Source organism: Procambarus clarkii, chromosome 78, assembly GCF_040958095.1.
Source record: "Procambarus clarkii isolate CNS0578487 chromosome 78, FALCON_Pclarkii_2.0, whole genome shotgun sequence".
Taxonomy (NCBI): Eukaryota; Metazoa; Arthropoda; class Malacostraca; order Decapoda; family Cambaridae; genus Procambarus; species Procambarus clarkii.
In genome coordinates, this window is record NC_091227.1 from 13,036,209 (window position 1) to 13,061,806 (window position 25,598).

The window sequence follows — 25,598 nt, forward strand, 5'->3', positions numbered from 1 at the left end:
CACCCTTATTTGTTGAATAGGATGAAAATTTCACACACTATTATTTATAGCTCCTTGCATTACAAAATCCAACATTTACACTTTTTACATTCTATGATTATGTGTATAAAGAATAAACGCAGCAAGGCAGAGGGATGCGAACCAAAGGAAGGAAATGTAGGATGCAGCTGATGAAAGGAGATTTTGAAGCAGCAGATAGTCCACCACCCACCCACGAACACCATGTTATTTATGGATTCTTGTGCAAACATCGCATTCCTCCCATCTTTCACTATATTTAAGAGACAACATGGCTAACTTTATTTAGACCAGATTGTAAAGAATATTTGGAAGGCAGCCACCTCCTGTGATGGGAGGAAGCTTCTTCCAACCATTCAACTTTATAAAATTAATTCACATTAACACTGTACAGTACAGTTAGTAATTAACAAGTAATATATTTTAATGTTTTAAGAATAAGGATTACTTATGAGTGAAATAATTTTGCTAGTTTATTATTTTTCCCACACAAGAAACATGCCCAGACCAGACTTCATCTGGATAATCAGGAAATCTGAACAACCGAGATCTGGATACATAAAGATGCACTACCTCTATAAACAAAAATTATGGTCACAATGGGTCTAAACTGAGGCAAACCGATCTGAGTTCAGAGTTAAGCACCTAGGAATGAAGACCTATTAGAAAAGCATAGTACAGTATTATAAAACTTCAAGGAAATAACTATCAAAATACGACATTCAGATACTGTGTAACTACATGAACATAATGAGGCTGTTGATACTGTATGCACTGCATGTCAGAAGGAAATTATGAGTGACATTCTTGCACCACCATGTGAAAAACAGCTAACCTTAAACATGTCAATGGAAATTTTTTACAACCATAACAAAATTGATGATTTCAAATCTTATGACATCAGGACGTTTCTTCTCGCACTACAATGGTTATTTTATAAAATTTACTGCCGAGAACTTTAATAATACAAAGATTTTTACCTACACAATAACTAAGAAGCTAATAAGAGTGACAAATTCCTTACCTAAACTACAAGCATCATCATGGAAAGTGAAGGTACCTAGCTTCTCCCACTCTCGATTCTTGTCATCTTTGAGTGAGAGATTATTCTTGATAGTGACCCCGTTGTTTAAATTGCCATTCTCAAGCAGGTTTGGTTGTGACTTACTCACAGATTGGTAGGCATACACAGGATTATCAAAATGATGTTGGTCTGAAACAGATTTTATGTAATCAAATTCCTATTTTCCACAAGATCTTCAGTGCTTTCCTGCCAATAAACTTCAAGTATTAAATACAGCACAGTATGTAGATTCTTGGTATTATTTAAAATTAATCAATTAAATATTAGTGAAAGATGCAAAAACCATGCATGCTGGCAAATTATATTTGCAAAGTAGTTAGAACCCACTTACACTCTCTCACATTCAAACACTATTTTACAAAAGTAAAAACCTCCAAGCCATTAACTGATTCTAGGAACAAAATGCTAAATATATCCAGGCTATTAGCTGCATCAACTGTCCATCTGTAGGACTGTACTTGGATGCTCAAGATGCAAAAAATAAACATAAGATGCAGCAAATCTGTGGAAAAACAGGTTATGGTACACAAGATCCTCACGTACAATCACTAACATAGGTGTTAACCCAAATTAAGGTGCATATGTAGAAGGACAAAACCTTGGAGAGCATCCCACATTAACTACAGTAATTGAGTCACACACAACATTTATTATTGAGTCCAGGAGATGAGGAAGAGCTCGAAAGGTTAAAATGACAAGAGGAACAGAAAAGGGGAAATGAGGAAAATGAGACAAAAGGGAAGACAAGTGAGCGAGTGATTACGAAGGGAAAACTGGGTTAGATAAATGAGGAACATGGGTACATGGTAGATATTGGGAAAATGAGAGAAGTCAATAGGCTATGGATAGATGGGAAAATAAGGAGAGTGGAAGAGATGCAGATGGAGAGAATGAGGTAAAGAGAAGGGGGGGGGGGGGGAAGAGGAGTAATAATAGTGACGAGGAAAGAACAATGAAAAAAAAACCTTGAATGTAATGAAACGCCATTTTCTGGGTGAGACCCGGAGGCTTCCCAGAGACTGATATGTATATTATTAGACTTTGGCATCAGTCAGTGTGAATGGCATTCTAGGCCTACTAGGGATCACAAGCCAGAACCTGGCCCCCTTAGAGAGGCACGAGGAGCAATGGGTTTATAAAAATGCACATGTGATTTGGAGCATTCTATGTCTGCCATCGACCTGGCCAGGCACCTAGAAAGGTAAGCACCTCAAAACAAACCCCTATTCTGGTTAAAACGACTATAGAAAACTAACGAGTGGACAGAACTCCCCAAATGAAAATGAGCAAACGAGCATGATGTCACATGTGCCGTGCCGCACCGCACGTCTGTGAAGCTCCCCCCTCCCCGTGAGGTGGAAGGGCGAGCCCCATACCTATCGTGCCGGCAATCCACCCTTCACTTCGAGGCTGGATGTCAAAACATACGAAAAACCACTGACCGAGGGCGAGGGAGGGTTGCCGGGGAGCCTCCGGGTCACACCCAGAAAATGGCGTTTCATTACATTCAACGCTGGTTTACTGGGGGGAGCCCCTTCGCCTCCCCGGAGCTAGCTACCCAAAGCCAAGGACAAGAGGGGGACAAACCCGGGAAGAGGAAACCACACGCCTGAACCCGAAAGCCATACAACTGCCAACACAAAATGACCCTGTGGACAACCCGAGAGACCCAAATCCTGGAACAGGGGTGAAGGAGATTCGGGTCAACCCAAAGTGTGTCTAGAGCCGCAGAGGCCATGGCACGCAGGCAACGGCCAAGAGCCTCAACCAGACACAAGAAGATACACCCTCTGCCAACCTAACAAACATCAAGAACACAAGAGAGCCCTCCAAAAAACAGCCATCCCAGCCTCTCCACAAAAGAACCCCCCCCCCCCCCCAAGAGTCTTGGAATCCTCTAAACCTTGCCCTGACCCCGAAGCCCTCAGACGCTCCAGAGCTGGAAGCAAGGGGGAGGGGGACCAGAAAGAACCACAACACGGGAAGAACGAGGGGGTGCGGACCGAACAAAGGCCGAAGTGACCAACACCCCCAAGTCTGGGTCCCTATAAACAAATTGGGGCAGCAATCAACCTAGCATGTTGCAGCAATCAACCTAGCATATTGTAGCAAACTAAATCTAGCATGCAACATCTGAGCCACCTGCACCCAGATAATGTCAACAGTGGATTGGGTGAATGGAGTCACAAACAAGCAACAATGCTTGCAGGACTCCGGGCCGAAGGTGTCATCGACCCAACAGGCAGCATGACGGAGGCAAAAACAATGAGCGTTGCCCTGAGACAATAGGACAGAGCAACTCTCAAACTCGCACAAGGCGAGAGGGGGACCCAGGGGTCACATCCATTGGACCCCTTGCGCCCCCGCTGGGTTTCTCAGGGCCCCTTAGACTGTTTTTGCTAAGGGTAAGCCCATGCAGGATACTGCTAAATGGCACCCAAATCTACCAAACAAGCTTCTAAAACTGAACCCCTGGGACCTGTCCACTCACGAGAGCCTAGCAGGGGCTACCACTGAAAAACAGGAGGTCAAGACCCTAATATACCAGGGGGCAGGGGAACAAAAGCAGACCCCCCACCAGGAACAAAAATGAAAAGAAAAACCCCGCATGAGGACAACGTACCCAGAAGGAACAGAGCTGGCTGCTGTAATAGGTGAAAACTAGTTGTGCAGTACCCCATGCCCCTACCAGTGTAAAAACTTCCACTTACCCAAAGGTAAACAAGGGAAGAGGAACCCCCCCCCCCCCAACACACCCAGGGTGGTCAAATCACCGAGCAGCAAAAGACCAACAGAGGTATACCCCAAGGTAACTTGTGGAAGATAACCCCCAAGCTCCAAGGGCAGTACTTACAGGGCATTCAGGGAAGGGGGATCCTATGCACATGCAGCCCGAGTACCTGTGAATATTACTCCCAGCTCGCACACCACCATAAGAGCAGTACTGGACACGAGGCACAGCACAACAAGAGAGAATCTGGAGCTGGAGCCACACGACCGAGCCACAATCACATCAGCCGAGAACTGAAGGGTGGATCGCCAGCACGATGGGTCTGGGGCTCTCGCTTCCCCTTCATGGGGAGGGGGAAATTGTGCATACATGCGGCGAAGCACAAGTGGCATTATACTCGTTTGCTCGTTTTCATTTGGGGAGTTCTGTCCACTCGTTAGTCTTCTATAGTCATTTTAACCAGAATAGGGGTTTGTTTTGAGGCACTTACCTTATAGGGTGCCTGGCCCAGTTGATGGCAGACATAGAATGCTTCAAATCACACGTGCATTTCTATAGGCCATTGCTCCTCGTGCCTCTCTGAGAAGGCCAAGTTCTGGCTCATGGTCCCTGGTAGGCCTAAAACTCTATTCACACTGATGCCAAAGTCTAATAATACACATATCAGCCTGGATAGCTCCGGGGAGCCAAAGGGGCTCCCCCAGAAAATTCAAGATAAAAAGACAGGAAATATAGAAAAATGAAGGAAAGGAGATAAAGCGGTGAGCAAACTGATGGTATATGAGAATGATGCGGCTACTGGTACTCAATATTTACAGATGCAAAACAAAGTTTTCAACACCACAAGGTTTTCCCCTTCAAAAGCATTGATGTAAACCACAATATTACCTCCCAAATTGCTGTGTTATGGTGCACAAAATTAAGTGTAAAATGGTGACATCAGGGAGAAAGTGAGAGAACAAGAGAGCAAGAGAGAGAGAGAGAGCATGAGTGCAAGACAAATGTAAAACGGGTTAATAACTACAGTCCTAGAGAGCATAATGTTCTAGTTTCTTGAATAAAGCAATAATCTGTACAACTTTGCTATACTACATATATTTTGTCATAAGCCACTTTCCTAATATGCTCAAAGAATATCCATGATATTTTTGTCTCATAAATCAGCAATTTTGAACGAGGAGTACTTGCCATTTCAATACAAGTCTTAAACAATGAACAAGAATCCACTATAGTATTGTTAACTGCAAACAAACAAGATCGTATTAACCCTTTTGCGGCTCAGGGATATAACAGTCGACCCAAAGATTTGGGGCCGAAAATGTAAGACCTCAATTCAAGTGGATCTCGGAGGCCTGGTGTTATCTTCCTAGTGCATGGCCATACCAGAAAATTTGCCTTTTCAAATTGTCTTTAAAAATAAATGTATTTGTTCCATATGTATGAAATACAATATACAACATAAAATAAACATAGTCACTAAGGAATTTTTTTTAACTGAAGTCACAAAATACGAGCAAAATTTATTTTCCATTTTCTTCTAATAAAGGTATTTTTGTTGTTGTCTCTCAGTTCTTAACTACAGTACTGTACGTTCTTATTTTATTTTACACTTCAAATACAAAAATTATTAATCTTGTCATAATTACTATTAATCATCATACCACTCAAAATTGTTAAGTCATGAAAATATTTACATTCAAAATTAAAAGTTTAAAAAACACAAAAAAATTTCATTATATCCATTGAATATAATGAAATGCCTCTCCCTGGTGGGAATTAACGGCTCCCTGAGGTTATCTCGCCGAGATGACTAACCCCCCTAAAGGAGTCACATCAGCCAAAGTAGTCCTATATGGCCTACTGAGAACCAGAGGGAGAACCTGGCTCACAAAGGTACAGGGAGCAGGGGATTACTACAATTGCTCTCACAGCATCATAGATGTAAGCAAAACATTACAGACACCTGCAAGGTTCAAAGAAATGGAAGCTCTGAATCTGCAGAGTTAGTGTTGATATTTGTTATAATATTAGTGGGTTTGGATATCACACAAATAGGCTGTCTGGATCTTCCACTTTCATGCTGCTTATTGGGGGTGCTAAACATGTCCTCATACTGCTTTTTTTAGTATTTCATTAATTTCTGTGTCATCATCTGTGCACATCTTTCACCTGTGAGCACAGACCGAATACTGACGGAGGTTTTTGATTTCGGTTTCCCGCTTTAAGAAATATTGAAAATATTTCTTCATCTCTTGTATGGCTTTCTGTTTTAATTCCATTTCTTCAATCTGATATGAATGCTTCAGTCTCTGTTCTAGCTCTTCAATCTCCCTATTAAAACTATTCTTTCTTTGTAGGAACAATCAAGTTTGCTTAAGCATTTCTGTTAATTTCCATCTTCTGTAGTGCTATCTGCATTCTCTAGGCTGGTTGTCTTTCTGGCTTTCCGCAAAGGGACATGTTTCAGACAGACTTTATATGATTTAGCAGTCAGTTGTTAAATCCCTTGCATGGGATTTTTATTGCTTAGAACAGTTCCCCATTGAATATTTCTAAGTTCCTTGTTTACTTTCTCCAATCAATCTTATTATTAAAATTGAATTTATTGAATAAACCCTCTCACTTGATAATTTTTTATATCTATTAGTGATATTAATGTTAGTTTGCACTCCAATGATCTTGTGATCTGAGTATGTGGTATCTGAGACTAATGTCCCCGATTATTTCTTCTTTGTGAAGATTAGGTCAAAAATATTTTCAGCCCTAGTTGGCTCTTATTTTCTAATATCGCTTTGAATTTGTCCATGTTGAACAAATTCGTTCAGCAGTCTGATGAATCAAACTAAATCAGTTTTCTTCATATATTATCTTATAATGAGAAAATGCATAGGTCACTACTCATGCCTTGTGCATGCTTCCAGTATATTTGGCTTACATTTTATATTTCTCCTTCTCCCCTTATTTCTACTTGGTGTACTACTTCTGCTCCAATCTGTATAATGCTATAGTAGTCCTAGTCAATGGATTAAAAAAGTAAATGAAGATTAGACTCAATTAAGGATGACGACTTAGAAAAAGTGATTCAAAATCTTGGTTTCTAACGTGGCATAACCAATATTCATACATGTATATTTATTTCTAAATTAACCAAGCTTTTGTATATGCTACCATTAAATAATAATAATAAATAATAATAAATAATAATAATGAAGATGCTGTATTAAAACTATACATTAATTTATAAGTTTCCACTCTGAATACTCAAAGCATTTTAATAATAATCTTTCATTGTCAGTGTTGGAACCAGGTCGGTTATCATTTCAAAGAATTCATTAATTTTAAACAATGTACAGTGGTGCAATTCTAAATTGCTTTACTGTCTATAGTTAGTACATTCCAGTTGCAACATTATCATGCTTGAGTACTTCGAGACCAGCAATGCAGGGTTAATATGTGCACAAATGACAAATATACATTCATTTGAACGACAGCAGAAGTAATCAATTCAAAATTGCTGATCCTATCACATTTCATTCAAAGGAAAGTAGGCACCTTTTTCCAATGAAAACTATCAACAATTGTACATAAAAAAAGTGCAATACCTGCTATAGAACTCCATCTTTTGGCTACTGGTTGTCCTTAAAGTAAATAAGATGCTCAGGTTAGGGTGATATATCCTGGCTCACATGTTTCACATTTTCTTAAAATATCATTTAACCTGCATATCAAAATTAGATATTGACTGTGGCAATCATATATGAAAGATGATGAAAGCATACAAGCAGACAGAGCAATATGTGCATGGTAAGCTTGCTGGGAAGAATCACACCGATCACAAATGAACATAATTTCATAACTGCAAACTCTATTGGCTAAAGGCCAAAGGGAATTGTCCTGTCTACTCTGCAAAAATTTATGTCAGGTAATTCTCCAAAATCTTTCTGCATTTACAGTAACTAATCATATACTTTACCTGAAGCATATACATTGAAAACTTAAATGAAAAATCCAAACCACAAGAAAAAATCAAAGGATTACAACACAAATTAATGAAAGTGAAAATAGCTAGACAATGTTCTCACCAGACTTTTGTGAGAGCTTATTGGCAGCACGAAGTTTTGTGCTCTCTTTAGTCTCAATTGACTTGGGGCGCTCTACAGTGAGTAAGCGTGCAAGTAGGGAGAGAGAGAGAGAGAGAATAGAATCTTCCAAAACAGCCATGAAGCTGTTGCAATAATAGGTTTATACAATTATGGTTAGAAAAAAGCATCCTTCAGGTTAATTTCACTTAATTCATAATTAGAAACATGTTAGTAGGGAGAGAGAGAGAGAGAGAATAGAATCTTCCAAAACAGCCATGAAGCTGTTGCAATAATAGGTTTATACAATTATGGTTAGAAAAAAGCATCCTTCAGGTTAATTTCACTTAATTCATAATTAGAAACATTTTAAATTCACTAATACTACAGTAACAATAAATTTTGCTACTCATCATGCATATGAACCTGTCATAAATTTATGAATTTAAAACTATTTGTGAACCTTATGAATTTAAAACTATACAAGAGTGGATTCAGGCATTTCCGAATGGTTCAATCAAAACACAAATTCTAAACCTCAAAACACCATTTTTTTCTTTTTACACGACTCTTATCAATAATTTCCTGCATCAACTTTAAATTATTGTTAAAACTAATTCAATAGAATTTCAATCTGATGCACACCTCAACAATCATAAATAACTGCAGGCGATTGTTGGGCATGCATCATATCACAATGTTCATGACAGAACCCAGTGTCAACAGTCCTTAATCATTCACCTGTTATTTGAAGCATTGAGAAATGTCTGCATAAAACCTTTTGGCAAGTTTTGAGATTCTCAATTAACAATCGTCTAGATATTTTGCGATTCATAGATGATCACACGAGGTAAACCTCATCACCTGTGCCAGGCACATTAAATACAAAGAGCCATATAATGAAAAATATTAAAAGTTAAATGCCTGTACCTTAATCTCTGCTTGAATCAATACTGTATCAATACAAGACAATATGTGCCATATATCTTGTATGCACATGAAATGCACTACATTAATTAGAAAAAATACACTACAATATAATAAAATATTGTAATTACACTTACGTAATTAGAATATTTTTGAAAATATAAATGCCTGCACTTCCCTCCCTCCTTTTCTTTCTCTTTGAACATATTTTGTATAAGAGTTCACGTACTGTAAAACGAACAATGCATGAATTCTGTGCATCACAGCCCCAAAGACAAAATAAATGTATATTGAGTTTGTTTCATATGGTTCAAGTTTTTCTTTTGTTTTGCACATTTTTAGAGATTATATTATGTCATCAAAACCTTCTCAAATAATTTGTAGCTTATGTTGCACTTCCAAGATGTTACTCTTGTGGTGCGATCTTTTGTAACAAAAGATTTTCCTTGACTGATCTCTCCTGCTATGTATGACCTTACTATATACATTACAATGCATGTGGGAATAAGAGAGAATAAGTTTGGATTGTGGGAGGATTGTTTGGGTGGTGCAAAATGGTCAACAATGATTTTTTTTTGCCCAATTGCACCTAATCTGCTTTTCATGGTTATCCCTGGGTTCCTCAGTTTCCTGGAAGAGGTAGTGGTGCACGTTTTTTCAGTTGACTGCATGGGTCAGCTCTTTTTGTGACTGGAACTGGTTTGTGATGTCAGGGTTTCTCTTTCAGAGACAGCATTGCTTCAGCTTGCCTCCAATCTTTATTTGGACATTAGAAGTTTCTCTTGGGGTCTATCTCCTCCTAGACTATCTAGCATTGCTTGCATTGAGGATAATCCCTCAATATAGTTCCCATTTGGGACATGGCTAATGCCCTTACTGACAGTCCCTCTAGTATTTGTTCAATTAACATGCACCGAGAGGCAGATAGACAGCATTTCTTTAGGAATGGGTCAAGTTCTGCCTGCCCCAGGTGGACCTAATCAATTTTGCATTGAACCAGAAGATGACTGTTTATGGGGCCTCATTCCTTGATTCAGAAGCATTTACAATGGAAGTGTTACATCTAGATTTGAACCAGTGGAAAACACTACAGTTCAAGAGCTGCTGCCTACAGTATTCCGCTGAAGCTGGGGAGCATTGTGGGCTGCATAATGTTTCTGGCTCCCAATACAACAGAAACTAGACTATCACTCCCTTGCAAATTTACTTATCAGCATACAGATATTTGAGATATCTATGCTTTGTTTATACAGTAATTATGTATATATTCATCCACTGTAACATAGCCAAACCTAATTTTTAAAATAGTGTTTAAAGTTTCTTATAAAAAATCAAAGAAAAACTGTTACTGAGAATTTTTAGAGAAATTTGGTTCACACTAAATATACACATTATAACCAAGAGTATTTTAGCTGGAAGAATAAGAATTACAGTTGAAATCTTAAGATGTGTTCAGTTGGTTTATTTTGGATAATTAACATATGGCTACTTGTTTATTACTCAATTAATACTAAGTATCTTAAACCATACAGAATCCTGATACTGTATATCTGCAAAAGTTTAAAACTGCAGAAATCATAGAAAATCTACCTTCAATATATAAACATCCAAGGCTTGAGTAGGAATCCTAACATCCTAATTAAGTAAATATATAGTCATACCTGTAGCTGCTGGGTCGGCAATGTATTGAACCACCGCTAACTCTCGCTTTAATCGCATCAATCTCCGCCTGAAATATTTTACACAAAAACTTTGTGAAATTATGTCACCGTATGTGATACTAATAATATAAAGCTCTAATTTAGCAAGCAACAAACTATGAAGGAAATTGTTTTTTAATACAAGGAACTTACCAAGGATCAAGGATCCATTAACACTTTCGCGCTCTCGGCGAAGGTCACTCAGCCAACCGTATGTGCGCGCGGCGTTTTTATCGCTTAAGCGTAAAAACAAAAATGTGTATACTCTTTTTACTTTTCTGACCTTAGTTTTCATGCTACGTATTTCATTTTGATACCAACGTGTTCGCAATAAAATTCTCTAGAAGAACATCAGTAAAAAAAGTCACGAAAGCTATAGAGATACCAGCATGAAATAAATAACTACGAAGATGAGTCGCCGTGAGCGCTCAACAGCAACAAAATGTTTTTACTCTTGGGATTATTATCACCTCTACAATTGTCCTACAGCCTTAATTTTTGTATCAATGGACTCCCAATAAAATTCCCAACACGGTGATATGAATATAATCGTAGAATAATGGTCCCGGCCCACCCCCAAGAGTGTGGGAAGTGGGCACACTGTTACCCGGTAATGGTGACCGGACGACACACGCGCGAAACGTTGCTTTGAAAGTTTATACTTATTTCACTGTTCTGATATTATTATTGTATGTATGTCATTCATTTTTGTGGCAATGTTTTCGGAATAGAATGTTCTATGAGCTAAATTATACTACACAAACTTGGACCAAATAGGTGTACTTACCAAGGGAAGGCTGGTTGTGGAACAGTAAGTTGAGCATTTGTTCTTCACTCCACCTTCTTCAGGTTCTTCATTCCTGAAGTTGCTCAACAGATGGTTTGTAGGTGGAGTGAAGCTGTTGCGGGTGGTTACTTCTTCACCACCCAATACACCTTTTTCCGGTGGTAATTGGTGTAGCAGGGAACAACACAGAGTGCAACACCACAGGTCTTGCATCCATAGTTCGTGTCCTTCCTTTTACCAGACCGTGCGCATGCATGACACTTGAGACGTTTTGGCAGTCTGTAAATTTCATGTTTCAGTTTGTAGTTCATGCGATTTTCTGAATCAACAATAGGGCCAGGTCTTCTCGCTGGAGGTGTAACAGGAGTTGCAGGAGAGTCAGATTCATCTGACAAAACAGTTTCGTCAACTGGCAGTGTGGCAGACATGTCGGGTTCAGATTCGTTGTCTGTTTCATCTTGAGGTGGTGTAGTGAACAAAGGCCTCCTCACACCAGATGGTCCGGGAGTTGGCATGGCGTCAGCATTGGCAGGAGCTGTGTCATCATTTATGTCTGGAGCGTGCCGCAAGTGTTGAGATGATGATGTTGTTTTAGGCCACTCCTCTGTGTCCCAGTGCAATAGGGCCCAGATTGCCACTTCGTGGAACTGTAGCAATGTTAGCTTTTTTCGATCAGTTGTGTTGTATTTGTACAAAACATAGGCATTATGCAATGCCATTTGCAGGAAATAAAAGGTAATCTTTTTGGTCCACTTGTGAGTTTTCCTGGTAAAATGGTAATATTTAACCATTTGATCGAAGTGGTCCACACCTTTCATGAAGTTATTGTACTCGCAAATTGCAGTCGGTTTGTTCACTGTTACCTGTTGTATTCCACTTGTTCCGTCTCGGTTGCGAATTCGCTTCCTTCGCTGAACTCGCTGAGTGTCTGCATTGTGGATGTTGGTAATGATTGAAACCACTCGCTTGTCTTTCCACAGGAGAATGAAGGTGTTATCTTTGCGGCGGTATACTGTGGTATCCAGTGGAAGTTTACCCTTGGCTAGAGCTTGCAATACCTTTGGGGCACCACGTAGCATTCTAATTGTGCCACATGTGTACACCCCACGTTCTCTCAATGTTTCTGTCAGGGTAACCGAGTTGTAGTAATTATCCATGTACAAATGGTAACCCTGGTTCACTAAAGGCTGCATCAACCCCGTTACTGTATCCACTATCGTCTTACCAATACCTGAGTATACGTCAAAGTCATATATGTACCCAGACACAGATTCAGCAAGCATATAAAGTTTCACACCATACTTGTCTGGTTTGTTTGGATTGTACACTTTGAAGGATAGTCGGCCTCGCCATGCCATTGTACCCTCATCCAAACACAACTCTTTCTTGGGGATGTAAACTTGAGCAAACCTCTCTTTCAAGTAATCCATCACTGGTCTCACTTTTATCAACTTATCACGATTGTTCACGGGCACTGCATTGGTATTGAATGTGTGGAAAAACTGGTTTATATGCTGGAATCGTCTGGACGGCATGAACAAGCTGAAGAAACGAGCATGCCATGGCTTTGCTGTTTGCCAATACATCCTCATAGTTGGGAGCCTAATTATGCCCATCAATATGAACAGTCCTAGGAATCGCGCCATTTCACTCACCTTCACTGAGGTCCAAATATCTGATACATTTTCATTGGCCATCCGGAATAACTGTGAGGCGTACAAATTTGTTTCAACGGTAAAGAACTCAAGGAGGGCTCGCGTGATGAACAATTGAATATAAGCCAGTGCACTAGTAGGCTTGGGAATTTTCAGTCCAGGATCTCCAGTAAAATCATCAACAACTGGAGAAGTATTGCTACGACTCCAGCCCTCACCAGCCCCAGCCTGCCGAGTACGTACTGTACGTGTACGCCTTTCAGCAGGCTCGAATGAATCCTCATCACTTTCCTCATCACTTATACTTTCAGAATCACTTGGCGCAATTTGTCGTGTGTTCCTACGACGAGTAACATGTCTGGTAGCTACTTTTCTAGGTAGCCTAGATGCACCACGTGTGCGCCGAGATGGAGGAGGAGGAGGGGGTCGCGGTGCCTCCTCTTCCTCGGTGAGGGCCTCAGTCTCCTCATCACTCGTTGCCGTATCATTCCCTCTAGCTCTAGGTACACTATAATCGTTGTGGGTTCCAAAATCTTCCTCCAATACCTCTACATCACCTTCAGCTTCTGATAAATCCTCCACAAGGCCTGGAATTTTCGTTGGTGTGAGCTTCACTCCGCTCCACTTCTTAAAAATTTGGGTTATTTTGTCCACTCTCGATGACCTGGAGGCTTCCTTGGGCGTAGAAGTGCTTGGGCCTTGACCTGGATCCATTTTTGATGAAGTAATTGGGTATAATCCACACGGAAACGGGTAAAAATGCTCGAGTTTGGCGCGCGAGGGGAGCGTGATCGACTCACGACACGTGACACGAAAACAATAGGCCCGTCACGTGACCGGGTAGGCCAACGCGCCAGGCGGCCTAGTGGTGAGAAAGAGAACTTCATGGCGCGTCGTTTGAAACAAACCCCAATGAAATCGGATTAAAATTGAATTTTATACAAATATTTTAAAAGAGGACATAACTTTATGTCCACTATGCGTTTACGTTAGACGAAACAGGACGCGCCGGCGCGTCCAGATAGCGCGAAAGTGTTAATCAAGCTTAGTGTGCTCATTTCAATTAAGTTTTGTAATGGTCTGTCAGCTACTATAACTTTGACCATTCCTCATCAAACACCAATGCCATGATCGTGAGCCCAAGAGCAGTATTAGCTGTCCACCATGGAGCCTAAAATGAACTGGCACAGTGGCACTTCTTATTTTTACCTACAAATCCTAAAGCTTCCTCAGAAATATTCAAGTTAGCTAACCAGCCAGAACAGAATAAATAGGCCTTAGATCTAGTCAACAACATTTACTCAGCCTCAGAGCCCCATCAGAACATCTCAAATTCACAGCCCCACCCCCATCTTATCCACCCTCTCACCTAATAAGTAGTACATGTTGCAGAATTTATCATTCCCTTAGAAATATGACGTACAGAATATTTGTAAAATTTAAAGCCAAAATACAGGTATTGATATTTTCTATGCATTGGCCTTGACAGGGTAGGTGGGTTGCTCGGGTTGGTTGGTTTCAGGGTTAGGAAAAATGTGTGCATTTTTTTATAGTATGACAGATTGAGAGAATAGACTGAATAAATTATATTCTTAAGATAAATGATTACCTGGTAACTATTTCTTATGCACGAGGAAAGTGATTTAAGAGAACTGATGTAATGTACTACATTTTATGCTTACCTGTAGTAAATGGTAATAGCAATAACCATGGTGATAAGAATAATGGAGATAACACCAACAATAAGTCCAGCATTGTTTGGTCCTGAGGTGTTAGGCAAGACCAGATCTTTATCTTTTATTATTGGACTTGTGATGGAAATATCACACATGTCACCTGAAAGAATAGAAAAACATTCTTCTAAGACACTGTAAGGATACTTGTATTAATGTTTGTTTTTCAGAGTATGTATAAAATATATTTATATTTATACAATTAAAAAAAAAGAGTTTATTTATGGCAGCTGATCAAGGAAGGTATTCCTGGTCTCTTATACTATGAATATTTCTTTTCAACATATATTTTAAATATTATTAGAAAATAAAATCATAACTCTTAAACTTATACATCCTTGTACTTTACACACACACACACACACACCCCAGTCCGTTCTCATGAGCATTCCCAACATCAAGAAATTGTCTTACTGAAATGTCTTATCCTAACCTAATAGAGGACCCATGAACAGAAAATGGGACATGTCAATTTCGTAAACCGCTACCATCTTCTATGGCCTTGGGTTAAGGATAAGTCAAAATGTGACGTGCTATTAGGATGGGTTGCACACAAGGTAGATCAGTGCAAGATTAAGAAACCAGGTCAATTTTTAAAGGGTCAACTACACCACAATTAAGCAATGGAGGCCTAGTCAGAAAAGGGCATTTCATTTCGATACATTCAACATAACTTTTTTTGTATTGTGGGGAAGAAAAAAATAAAACATATGATGCTTAATGGTTACTAACCTTCATAACCATATTTGCATTTGCAGCCTTCGACTGGGTGACAGATGAACCTCTCTGTACTACAATTACAAACATTCAAACACTGGCGCCCAAAATAACCTTCCGGGCATGCTGAAACAAAAATATATTGGTTACATTAAATCTCAAAATGACGTAAAAAAAGTGTGGAGTGTGAAGTAAAAATTTCCTTATTAGCCTGCTGATATATTCGGATGTAATCCGTGATCTAGAATTGTTTTGAAGAGATACACATGCCCTCATATGTATGCTCTGTTCTTCACTACAGGCCAGTTCAATCATTGCCTATTTATTGAATTCCTGTTGTCAGGGATAGGAAACCTGTCAGGTTTATCATGGGTATTCCTTAACCAACTACTGGCCTTTCCCAGGATGCAACTCACAACAGTTGCCTAATTCCTAGGTACCTATTTAGTGTTAGGTGAACAGAGGGATCTTGTGAGAGGAACTGTGGCCTACACTGACATTTTACTATAACACTTTTCATGTTTGTCAGATACTGCATTTAATAACCCAGTGATGTATCTTCCCAATGCACCCAGGCTGGCTTTGCAACTTTATCAGTCTGTTATTGGGAACAGTGGCAAAGGTATTCAAAAAGTCAATGACACTGAAGATATACAAAGAACATGAAAAATATAAAACTTATGCTTGAAACACTTTACATACCAGTGGCTTTTATTAAATATGCATTTATTGTATGTAGCTAATGATTTATCCACTGCAACACATTCTCCCGAATATACTTTAAATAAATTATCATCATAATATTAAGAGTCGGTATACTAAATAAATATTTTACTTGTGCATATTCTCACTTTTGATATCATATGAAAATCTGAATAATCTTTTCACAGTTCACTTATAAAAGACCAACACCAACTTCACCAAACACCGAAGAATATTTGTGCATATATAGAACTTTTTGCTTATAACCCAAGTGAAGGGGTTGCTACATGCTTATACTAATAAATTAATGATTTCCCCAACTAAATATACTTTTATTCAAGAACCATTACACTCACTCTGTGTGCACCCAGGTCCCATCCATCCAGGCTTGCATTCACAAAAGCCATCACTGCCACGGCACGACGCATGATTGCGACAATGGCATGTCTGAAGGCAGTTATAACCAAAGGTCCCAGGAGGGCACGGCTGCGAGCAGTCTCCGCCTCGCCATCCCGGAAGACACAGACACTCTCCTAGGAAATTCAGAAATAAATTAATCTTTAATTTAACTCTGACATTAAAATATATTCATCATGAATGAATGTAAATGAACTTGCTTCATTTATAATAAACATTCTTTATGTAGCAAACTATTAAGCAAGTTACAGGTATATTTTTTTTTAACAAAATCTGCCTAAAATTTCAATAGCAAGCAAAGAAAACTAAAAATAAAATTTATTAACAATGTTAACAACACACACATAAGAACAGCAAGTAATCAAGGTAAGCAAAGAAGGTATAATTAAGACAACTGATTAAGAGGCACCACACAGTGACCCTTAAACTACATAGTGACCCTCAAACAACGCTAGGCCCTCGATAAATTTATAGTCTAGTATTTTGAAGCATTTTTATCTCTAATCTTTATGTAGAGTTGTGGCTAAAGTTTGGTACGTTTTGTGCTAGTCTTTTGTTCCTTAGGGTCTAGGAGAATATTTAGTTGCTGTCACTACTGTATCTAGCTCATGGTTTCTATCCCTACAGGAAAGTTCTGAGGACATTCCAGTCCAGTGAATTTAAGAGTAGCTTTTTCTTTAGTCTTTGTGGGGAAAATGTCAGGACACCCCCCTTCTGTTCAGTACTGTTCTAGTCTCTATATGACATTGTAGTGTGTTTGGTTGCCACCAACTGCTGCTTTCCACTTCCACCATTGTACAGGTGTGTACAGTACTTCTATTCTTGTGCACTGAGGAGGCTGGTTTTTCTCCAGTTTCTGCTAGTTTTGGTTGTTCTGCCACTCTGACCAAAGCCACCCTTGCTCCATGCCAGCTTGTCAATGTGTGAATTTTGCTGATTGATCCTTAGTGTTCCTGACTCTAATATCTTTAATGTTATTGCTTTAACTGAGCATCAGTCTTGGGTGCCAGCTCTTCAGAAGAAGGAAAATTTGTTATGAATTGCTGCTTTCACTGCCAATGCCTTGGTCAAAAGCAGTTTTTGTAATATAAGTTTCATTTAATTTTATCTTTGTCTTGCATTAATCAATCTTATTTTAATCTTAAAAACTTCAATTGCTTCTAACTTCTGTTCCTGATTTATTTGTTTCACATTTCACACAGCCATACAAACCTGCTTTTGTCTTCTGGAGATTTGGTGGCTGAAGGCCTTGGTTCCAAAGTTAATTTAAACTTTAGTGATAAGAAATGTTGGTTACATGATTCCAAAGCCATACCCTCCCATCTCTATAAAGCAGGGGGATGCAAGCCTATTTACACACTGTGTTGGCCACATGAGCTTGCCACAAAGTTCTCATATCCTCACTGGACACTGAAGTACCATCATATAAAAGGTGTTTCAATACAATGTATTCAACTACAATAAATAAAATATATAATGCATAAAGATTTTTTTTTCCTGAGAGTAGATGATAAACAGTTTAATAATTTTTACCCTCATTTTGAAAGTAAACTTCCTAGATAAAATCTACCATAATGCCAGTTTTTCTATGAGGGACTAAGGATTATCTTACATTTCAGAGAAAAACATTCCTAACCTACATTACAATGCCTTCAAAATACTGTACCTGTTTCATGGTTGCACTCTGCACCATTTCGACATCTACATTCATTTGCACAGCCGAATCCCCACAAGCCAGGACGGCAGGTACGATCGCAGCGAGAACCTTGCCAACCAGCTGCGCACACACATTCTCCCAGTTGTGGATGGCATGTGCCATTCCCTGTAAATAGAACATTATTAGTTTTGCATGTTGATAAACTTAAACCACACCATTACATTATAATCACCAGGGCTTGATCAATACTTTTCTCAGTTCACTAATCAACCAAATGTTAAATTCATTAACTTATTTGAATACTGTTTTAATAAATATGCTTATCAGCCTTGATTTTCAATCATGGACAGGTAAATTAATGTATTGGATGGGGGGGAGCCAGTTTATGGAACTGGTTCCCTAGTGAACTGACAGACTGTCCGACCTATACTTTGTTCAGGAGTGAAACCAGAAAGTGCTGGATTTCATTATCGTGGTTTCCTGCCTTGTGCTTCGGACTCGCACTGTCTTTTGTGCTGCCCACTTCCCCCAATTTTTGTATTTGAGATATACATCAACAGGGTAATCAATCCCTCTCAGTGTAATATTCCTCAGTTTAGTTAGCTTACTTCTCTTTTAGTATTAAGTGTTTACCCCTACACACCTTTGAAAAAAATTACAATTATTTTATGTTTTGCCTGAAATGCTTTGTATAATAGTTATTGTTACAAATAATTTGTTATATGAAACTCCTGTCCCTACAATTGTACATTACTCTTGTTCTCTGTATGCACAATCTTTTGAATTTACCTTATTTGAGCAGCCCTACATAATTCTTCAAATACTTTCTGCTAATTACTTCATGGACTTTGGTATTTTTTAATGAAGATTTCTTTCATGCTATGGTTGGTATGAATAATGTTTATTTGCTAATGTGAAGCTCATTGCATCTTAAAATGTTTACTGTAGAACAATTAGGAACTTTTATGTATACAGTACCATGAATACAAGATGGGCAGTCTTGGTTGCAGTTCACTCCATATTTGGTAGGTCTGCAGGGTGTGTTGCAGTCAGCACCATGCCACCCTCGCTCGCATATGCATTTTCCCGTTTGAAGGTTACACGATCCATTGTTCTTACAATCACATTTCTTTGTACACGATTCCCCATAGAATCCGCGAGGGCATTGAGACTCACAACTGACACCTGCCAAGAAAACAGAATTCAAATAACAAATATAGGAGGGAGAAGTTGTTGTGACAGGGGAAGGAGTGTGTAAAGGAAATACATGAAGAATTTTTACTATGGCATTTCAAATACCTTCCATTGTTTGAAGGACTCTTGAGAAAACACCCAAAACATCCAAGAGCTCTGACCCATTTTGTTAAAATATATGATGGACAAATACAAATGTGTGAATTTTATATGACTTTTTCTCCAGTGAGACAACATGTGCATTAACCCTTAAACGGAGCAAAACAGGGTCTGGGAAGTGAAAAATATTCAAATTACATAAAAAATCACTTGAAAATCTTAAACAAATCTCCAACTTATTGGCTTCAGCATCTTGAAACTTTCATGAAAATATTTTCAAAAATTGATTTTAGACAATGATTTTAAAAAGCAGAACATTTTATTGATAAGAACATCTATTAATTGAAACTGATGGATAATGCAGTAATAAAGAGATGTAAGCACCTGTCCGACGCACAAAAGAAGAAGAATAGTAGTAAGAAATGTCCACAAAGTGGATATGCAGCTGGTGCCTTTATAGCACTGCTACGTAATACATAATTTGTCACAAATAATAATGAGTATGTTATTATGCTCTATATTGTTATATATCATATAAATACATTGCCCAATGTTAATAGCTTACTTTCATCAATGTCCAAAAAATAAGTTTATTTTTTTGTGGGGTAGGGGGGATTTTTTTTTTTTTTTTTTTTTTTTTTACGTTTTAGTTTTTTCTCCTTTGTTTATTATCCGATTTTGTTGTAACCTTTACAACCTGGAGAGTGCATACCCATCCCTAATTACATGAAGACAGAATGAAATTGGTCAATAAATAAATAAATCAGTCAACTCGCAGAACTTGGGGCTTTGAATTTTTTTTTTTTCACAGATTTCAAACTATTTTCTTTATCAAGTTAGGTTGTTTTGATGATTAGGGACTGGATTAGGGCTTTTTCACTTATATAAAGTATGCCCTTAATAGATCTCCTAAATCATTATAATTATTATAATTATCCCTATATTTTGTTTTTTGGGGTTATTTATTCTTGACTTCATTTCTACACATATCTTGAGGTTATCTTGAGGTTATCTTGAGGTTATCTTGAGGTGATTTCGGGGCTTTTAGTGTCCCCGCGGCCCGGTCCTCGACCAGGCCTCCACCCCCAGGAAGCAGCCCGTGACAGCTGACTAACACCCAGGTACCTATTTTACTGCTAGGTAACAGGGGCATAGGATGAAAGAAACTCTGCCCATTGTTTCTCGCCGGCGCCTGGGATCGAACCCAGGACCACAGGATCACAAGTCCAGTGTGCTGTCCGCTCGGCCGACCGACTCCTCTATTGACCTACAACTTTCACACATTCGTGTATGAATGCCAAACAATGTTTGTTAAAACATACAAGTAAATTAATGAATTAGAACTAGCTTACACTAGCTTATTCATTGTCGATAACTTCAACTTCAATTATATCTATAACTAGAATTTAAACTTTAGTCAGATAAAAAAAATCCAGTTTCTGACCTATTTTCACCATTTTTACATATAGTGTGCACAGCTGTCTGTTCTACTATTCCTTATAAAATGGATTTTTCATAAACCCTAAACGTTTGGAATTATACATTTTTTGTCTAAATTTGCTGCATACTTACAGTATTTCAAATGCCATACTTATAAATTTTTTTATAGTAAACTATACTGAAAACCTATATTCTAATTTGATGAAAATGAAGATCATATGCTAATCGGAGAGCATAATAACACCAAATGAACAATTGGTACTATTTTATATTTTAAATCTGAATTGAAAATCTGAATTTTTCAATATTCAGTTTTAAAAATATTTGTGATTTTCTTGTTCTTCAAGTTATGATGGTGATCATTTAGACAAAGTTGGAGCATTTCCTAGTTGATTATGCACAAAATATTGGAAAGTGTTTGTGCAAGTTTGAGACGCTGATGTTCAATCATATGTATGTTTTGCACCATTTAAGGGTTAAACATCAAGATATTTTAAACCATGAAGTTATAAGAGAACAATTAAACAAGTTCCTTTGTATTTAGCTGGTACTGTATTGAGAACCCCCGTATGACAATGCCTGTATACCAATAACACAATAGCAATTAAAAAAAAAAAGAAAAACAAACATAATTCTTTACAAATCATAAACACACAGTCATTTGCAATTCAATTGAAATCTAACCCTTATATAATTAATAAACTAATAAAAGCCATACCTCTAAAGCCTGGTTTGCATATGCATCTGCCAGTTTCTGGATCACAACCTTCAACATTGGGACCAACACAGGCACAGACGTTGACACAATCCATCCCGTGGTAGCCTTGATTACAAGTCTTCTCACATTTGTCCCCAAAATGTCCAGGACCACATGTACACTTGCCAGACACCGGGTCACAAGAGCCATTGTTCTGGCAATCGCATATCTTGGTACAATTACCTCCATAAGCATTTAGTGGACACGTGAGGGAGCACTGCTGGCCCTCCCAACCTATGAAAGTTTATATAAAGAATAATAAATTTTCACTGATTATATCATGATGATTCATTTCTTGTAATGGTTACATTCCCTATTTTTCAAAAGGAGGCATCATCCCAGAAAAACACGAATAACAGTGAAGAAGGTTCTTTACATTAAAACAAAAAAATATCGACTACTAGTATCATTCACACTAAATTGCATCACAAAACAAGTACTACTACTACTACACTCCAGAAGTCATCCACAACATTAACCCACCACTTCACAAGATCAGTTGTCAGGTGCTTCTCGTAATTACCAAGTAAAAATACAATCCCTCCTTCCTCACAAACTACTTCACCCCAGCCTTGTGTTGTTCACACTCTAGCACTGCTTCACACACATGCCATGTTCACCCATCTTTCTAAGCTTCCATCTCTCCTTATACTCTTAAATTCCCATCTACACTCATTAATAGTCTATCATTATCCATGTATTAACATATCAAAACCATCTCTGTGCAATTGTGCAACTGATCAACTTTTGCACTCCACATCTCACCAAAAATTGATATTCCACATTCCAGTTTACCTCCAACCACACGTCTAGTTTCTAATTCTTGATATATTATATTTAAAGCACATACACAAAAAGAAAAAGGGATGATGAATAACAATTTAACAAATTTTGAATATTAAAGCATTTGCCATTTAAAAATTAGTGTAGAATTACTAAATCAGTTTTCAGTTGTATTGAGTATATTTCATGACATTCATAGATAATGGGAAAAATGAGAAACAGTTTTAAAAACAATTTCCATTTAAATGCTTACCCGGTCTACATATACACTTCCCAGATTCATGTGAACAGCCGATAGAGTTTTTGCAACGACACTTCAAATCACAGTTCTGCCCGTATCGATTTTGTGGACAGTGCTCACCACACTGCTCTCCCTTATACCCTGCCAATTTACAATACATATACTGTATTAAAGTACATATAAATATACAATTTACAATATATTTACAATACATATAAAACCCAAGTGCAATATACAATAGAAGGATCCCAAAAAATTATCTATATATATACCCTAGAGCGCAAAGAAATAAAAACCAGTTAAAAACCAGCGTTGAATGTAATGAAATGCCATTTTCTGGGTGAAACCTGGAGGCTCCCCAGAGCTATCCAGGCTGATATAAATTTCATTAGGTTTTCCATCAGTGTGAATGGAGTTTTAGGCCTACTGGGGACCACAAACCAGAACCTGACCCCCTGAGAGAGGCATGAGGAGCAATGGCTTATAGAAATGCACATGTGATTTGGAGCATTCTCTGTCTGCCATCGACCGGGCCAGGCACCCAGAAAAGTAAGCACCTCAAAACAAACCCCTTTTCTGGTTTAAGCAATGAAAATAGACAAATGAGTGGACAGAACTCCCCAATTGAAAACGAGCAAGACATCACACGAGCCACACCGCATGCCTGTGCAGCTCCCTCCTCCCCAGGAGGGATAAGTGGGAGCCCCAGACCCCCGCATCGGTGCTCCACACCCCAGTTCTGAGGCTGGATGTCAAAAACCCGTGAAAAAACGCTGACTGGAGAGAGGGAGGGATGCCGGGGAGCCTTCGGGTCTCACGCAGAAAATGGCGTTTCATTACATTCAATGCTGGTTTTCTGGGGAGAACCCCTTTGGTTACCCGGAGCCACTTCACCAAAGACGAAAATGAGAGGGGACTTACCAGGAGGTGGTCGGTGCTCGCATCTCAATTCAAAGTAGAGACAACAGGCTGCAACCGCCGATATAAAGTGACACAGGCCCGACTAGGCCCAGGAACATTAACGAGGTATCCCGCTGGACGCGGGAAGCCAAAAACCTCCAGAAGGACGGAACCGAAGGATCCGCAGGGACACTGAACCGAACCCAGGGAGGAGCCAAACCCAAATCCAACTTGTACACAGAGAAGGGGGGGGGAAGAGGAAGAAAAACCCCACTCCTTGTAAGCCCCGCTCGGAGGGTTGGAAAACCCAGGCGGGGTCCAATGGGGCCCAAGGCCCCCAGGTCAGCTCCTCCCAACCCCGGGAACCTCCACATCAGGCCCCTGGGGGCGAGTCATCCTCCAAAGCCCCAGCCTCACAAGAAAAAACTGGAGCAGTTGAAAAAGCAGGAAGAGAGGGGGCCCCACTTGTCAGACCCCGAAGCTACGACTGGAGGAATGGACTCTAATGCCTCCGTCACCATCCTGGAACCCCCAAAACTGCCCGAGTCGCAGAAACCTCTAAACCCTGCCCCAACCCCAAAGCCCTCAGACGCTTAGTGGCTGGATGCAGGGAGGGAGGGGGGGGGGGGGTAGAACAGAATGAACCACAGCAGGGAAAGAACGAGGGAGTGCGGACTGAACCTAGGCCGAAGCAACCAACACCCTCAAGTCCGGGTCACAATAAGCAAAGCGGGGCAGCCTTGGGGCTTCTGGGGAAGCAACCATCCATAGGTATACGTTGCAGCAACCTATACCTAGCATGCAATGCCCGAGCTGCCTGCACCTGAAAAATATCAGATTGGGTGAATTGAGTCGCAATCAAGCTATAATGCTTGCAGGACTCGGGGTCGAAGGTGTCACCGACAAAACAGGTAGCATGACGGAGGCAAAAACAACAAGAGTCAAGGGGAGAGGGGTCGCATCCATCAAACCCCATGTGCCCCCCCCCCCAAATCACATGTGCATTTCTATAGGCCATTGCTTCTCATGTCACTCTGAGGGGGCCAGGTTCTTTCTCGGGGTCTCCGGTACGCCTAGGAACTCCATTCACACTGACTGATGCAAAAGTCTAATGATATTCATATCAGCCCGTATCAGCCTGGATAGCTCCGGGGAGCCGAAGGGCTCCCCCCAGAAAAGTTAATGTGTGCAACCTTTCCAAAAGATTTCCTTAACTTTCTTAACCTAACTTACTTTCTTTCCTAGCTTTCCTTAACCAAAAGATTGCTAAAAAATTAGCAAATGGGGCGCTTTACCTTTCTGGGTGCCTGACCTGGTCAATGTCAGAGAGAATGCTTCCAACCACATGGGGGTTTCTATAGGCCAGTGCTCCTTGTGCCTCTCTGAGGGGGGCCTGGTTCTGGCTCATGGTCCCTGGTAGACCTAAGAACTCCATTCGCTTTGATTGATGCCTGGGTCTAATACATTCATATTAGCCTAAATAGCTGATATACCCCGGGGAGTATACCTGTGGAGCCGAAGGGGCTCCCCCAGAAAAAGTATGAAATCCACCTTTATTAGTCATTTGGTTGCCCACTATGGTAAGATTTCTTGTGTCCTCTGGACAAGGATCATACTGTACTAATTAAATAAGGAAACTTCTTAGCACTGATTCTGCAAGGAAATTTGAGTAATTTCTAAGGGATCATTAACACTTCGCTTCAATAGTCAACTAAATAAAACTGATCATTCCCGAGGTGATTGCGTTTTCTCCAGGTAACCACAGAAATATTTCCAAATACAGCGCACTCTACTGAAAATGTCAACCAGGTCCTCTGGCTAAATTTGGTGTGTGTTGCCTTCCATTGAAGACACCAAACTTGTCACCCCAAGAATGCCTCCCTTACACAGCCACACATTCCTCAAACTTGTATCTATATCTGATGTTACTTCAAACATGGTGATATGCAAAATTTACATATAGTATGGCTATTTTTA

General features: G+C 39.5%; 1 protein-coding gene across 18 annotated transcripts in view; it reads right to left on the bottom strand.

Annotated features, from left to right (window-relative positions):
- LOC123746147 (protein draper) overlaps positions 1-25,598 on the bottom strand; it is a 691,165-nt gene that overhangs the window by 28,574 nt on the left and 636,993 nt on the right. For 12 of the 18 annotated variants that reach the window (XR_006771468.2, XM_045727449.2, XM_045727450.2 and 9 more), the window contains 11 exons: positions 22,734-22,862; positions 21,659-21,931; positions 19,186-19,392; positions 18,217-18,372; positions 16,490-16,666; positions 15,447-15,557; positions 14,664-14,817; positions 10,501-10,568; positions 7,916-7,987; positions 7,436-7,471; positions 1,043-1,231 (listed from right to left, as the gene is read on the bottom strand). Coding sequence is in view for 17 of the 18 variants with exons in the window: in XM_045727449.2 (XP_045583405.1) it covers positions 1,043-1,231; positions 7,436-7,471; positions 7,916-7,987; positions 10,501-10,568; positions 14,664-14,817; positions 15,447-15,557; positions 16,490-16,666; positions 18,217-18,372; positions 19,186-19,392; positions 21,659-21,931; positions 22,734-22,862 (1,572 nt within the window). In the remaining variant the exon portion in view is untranslated. The remainder of the gene's footprint in view (positions 1-1,042; positions 1,232-7,435; positions 7,472-7,915; positions 7,988-10,500; positions 10,569-14,663; positions 14,818-15,446; positions 15,558-16,489; positions 16,667-18,216; positions 18,373-19,185; positions 19,393-21,658; positions 21,932-22,733; positions 22,863-25,598) is intronic. The other 6 variants (XM_045727452.2, XM_069314078.1, XM_045727454.2 and 3 more) reach the window with 3 other exon arrangements.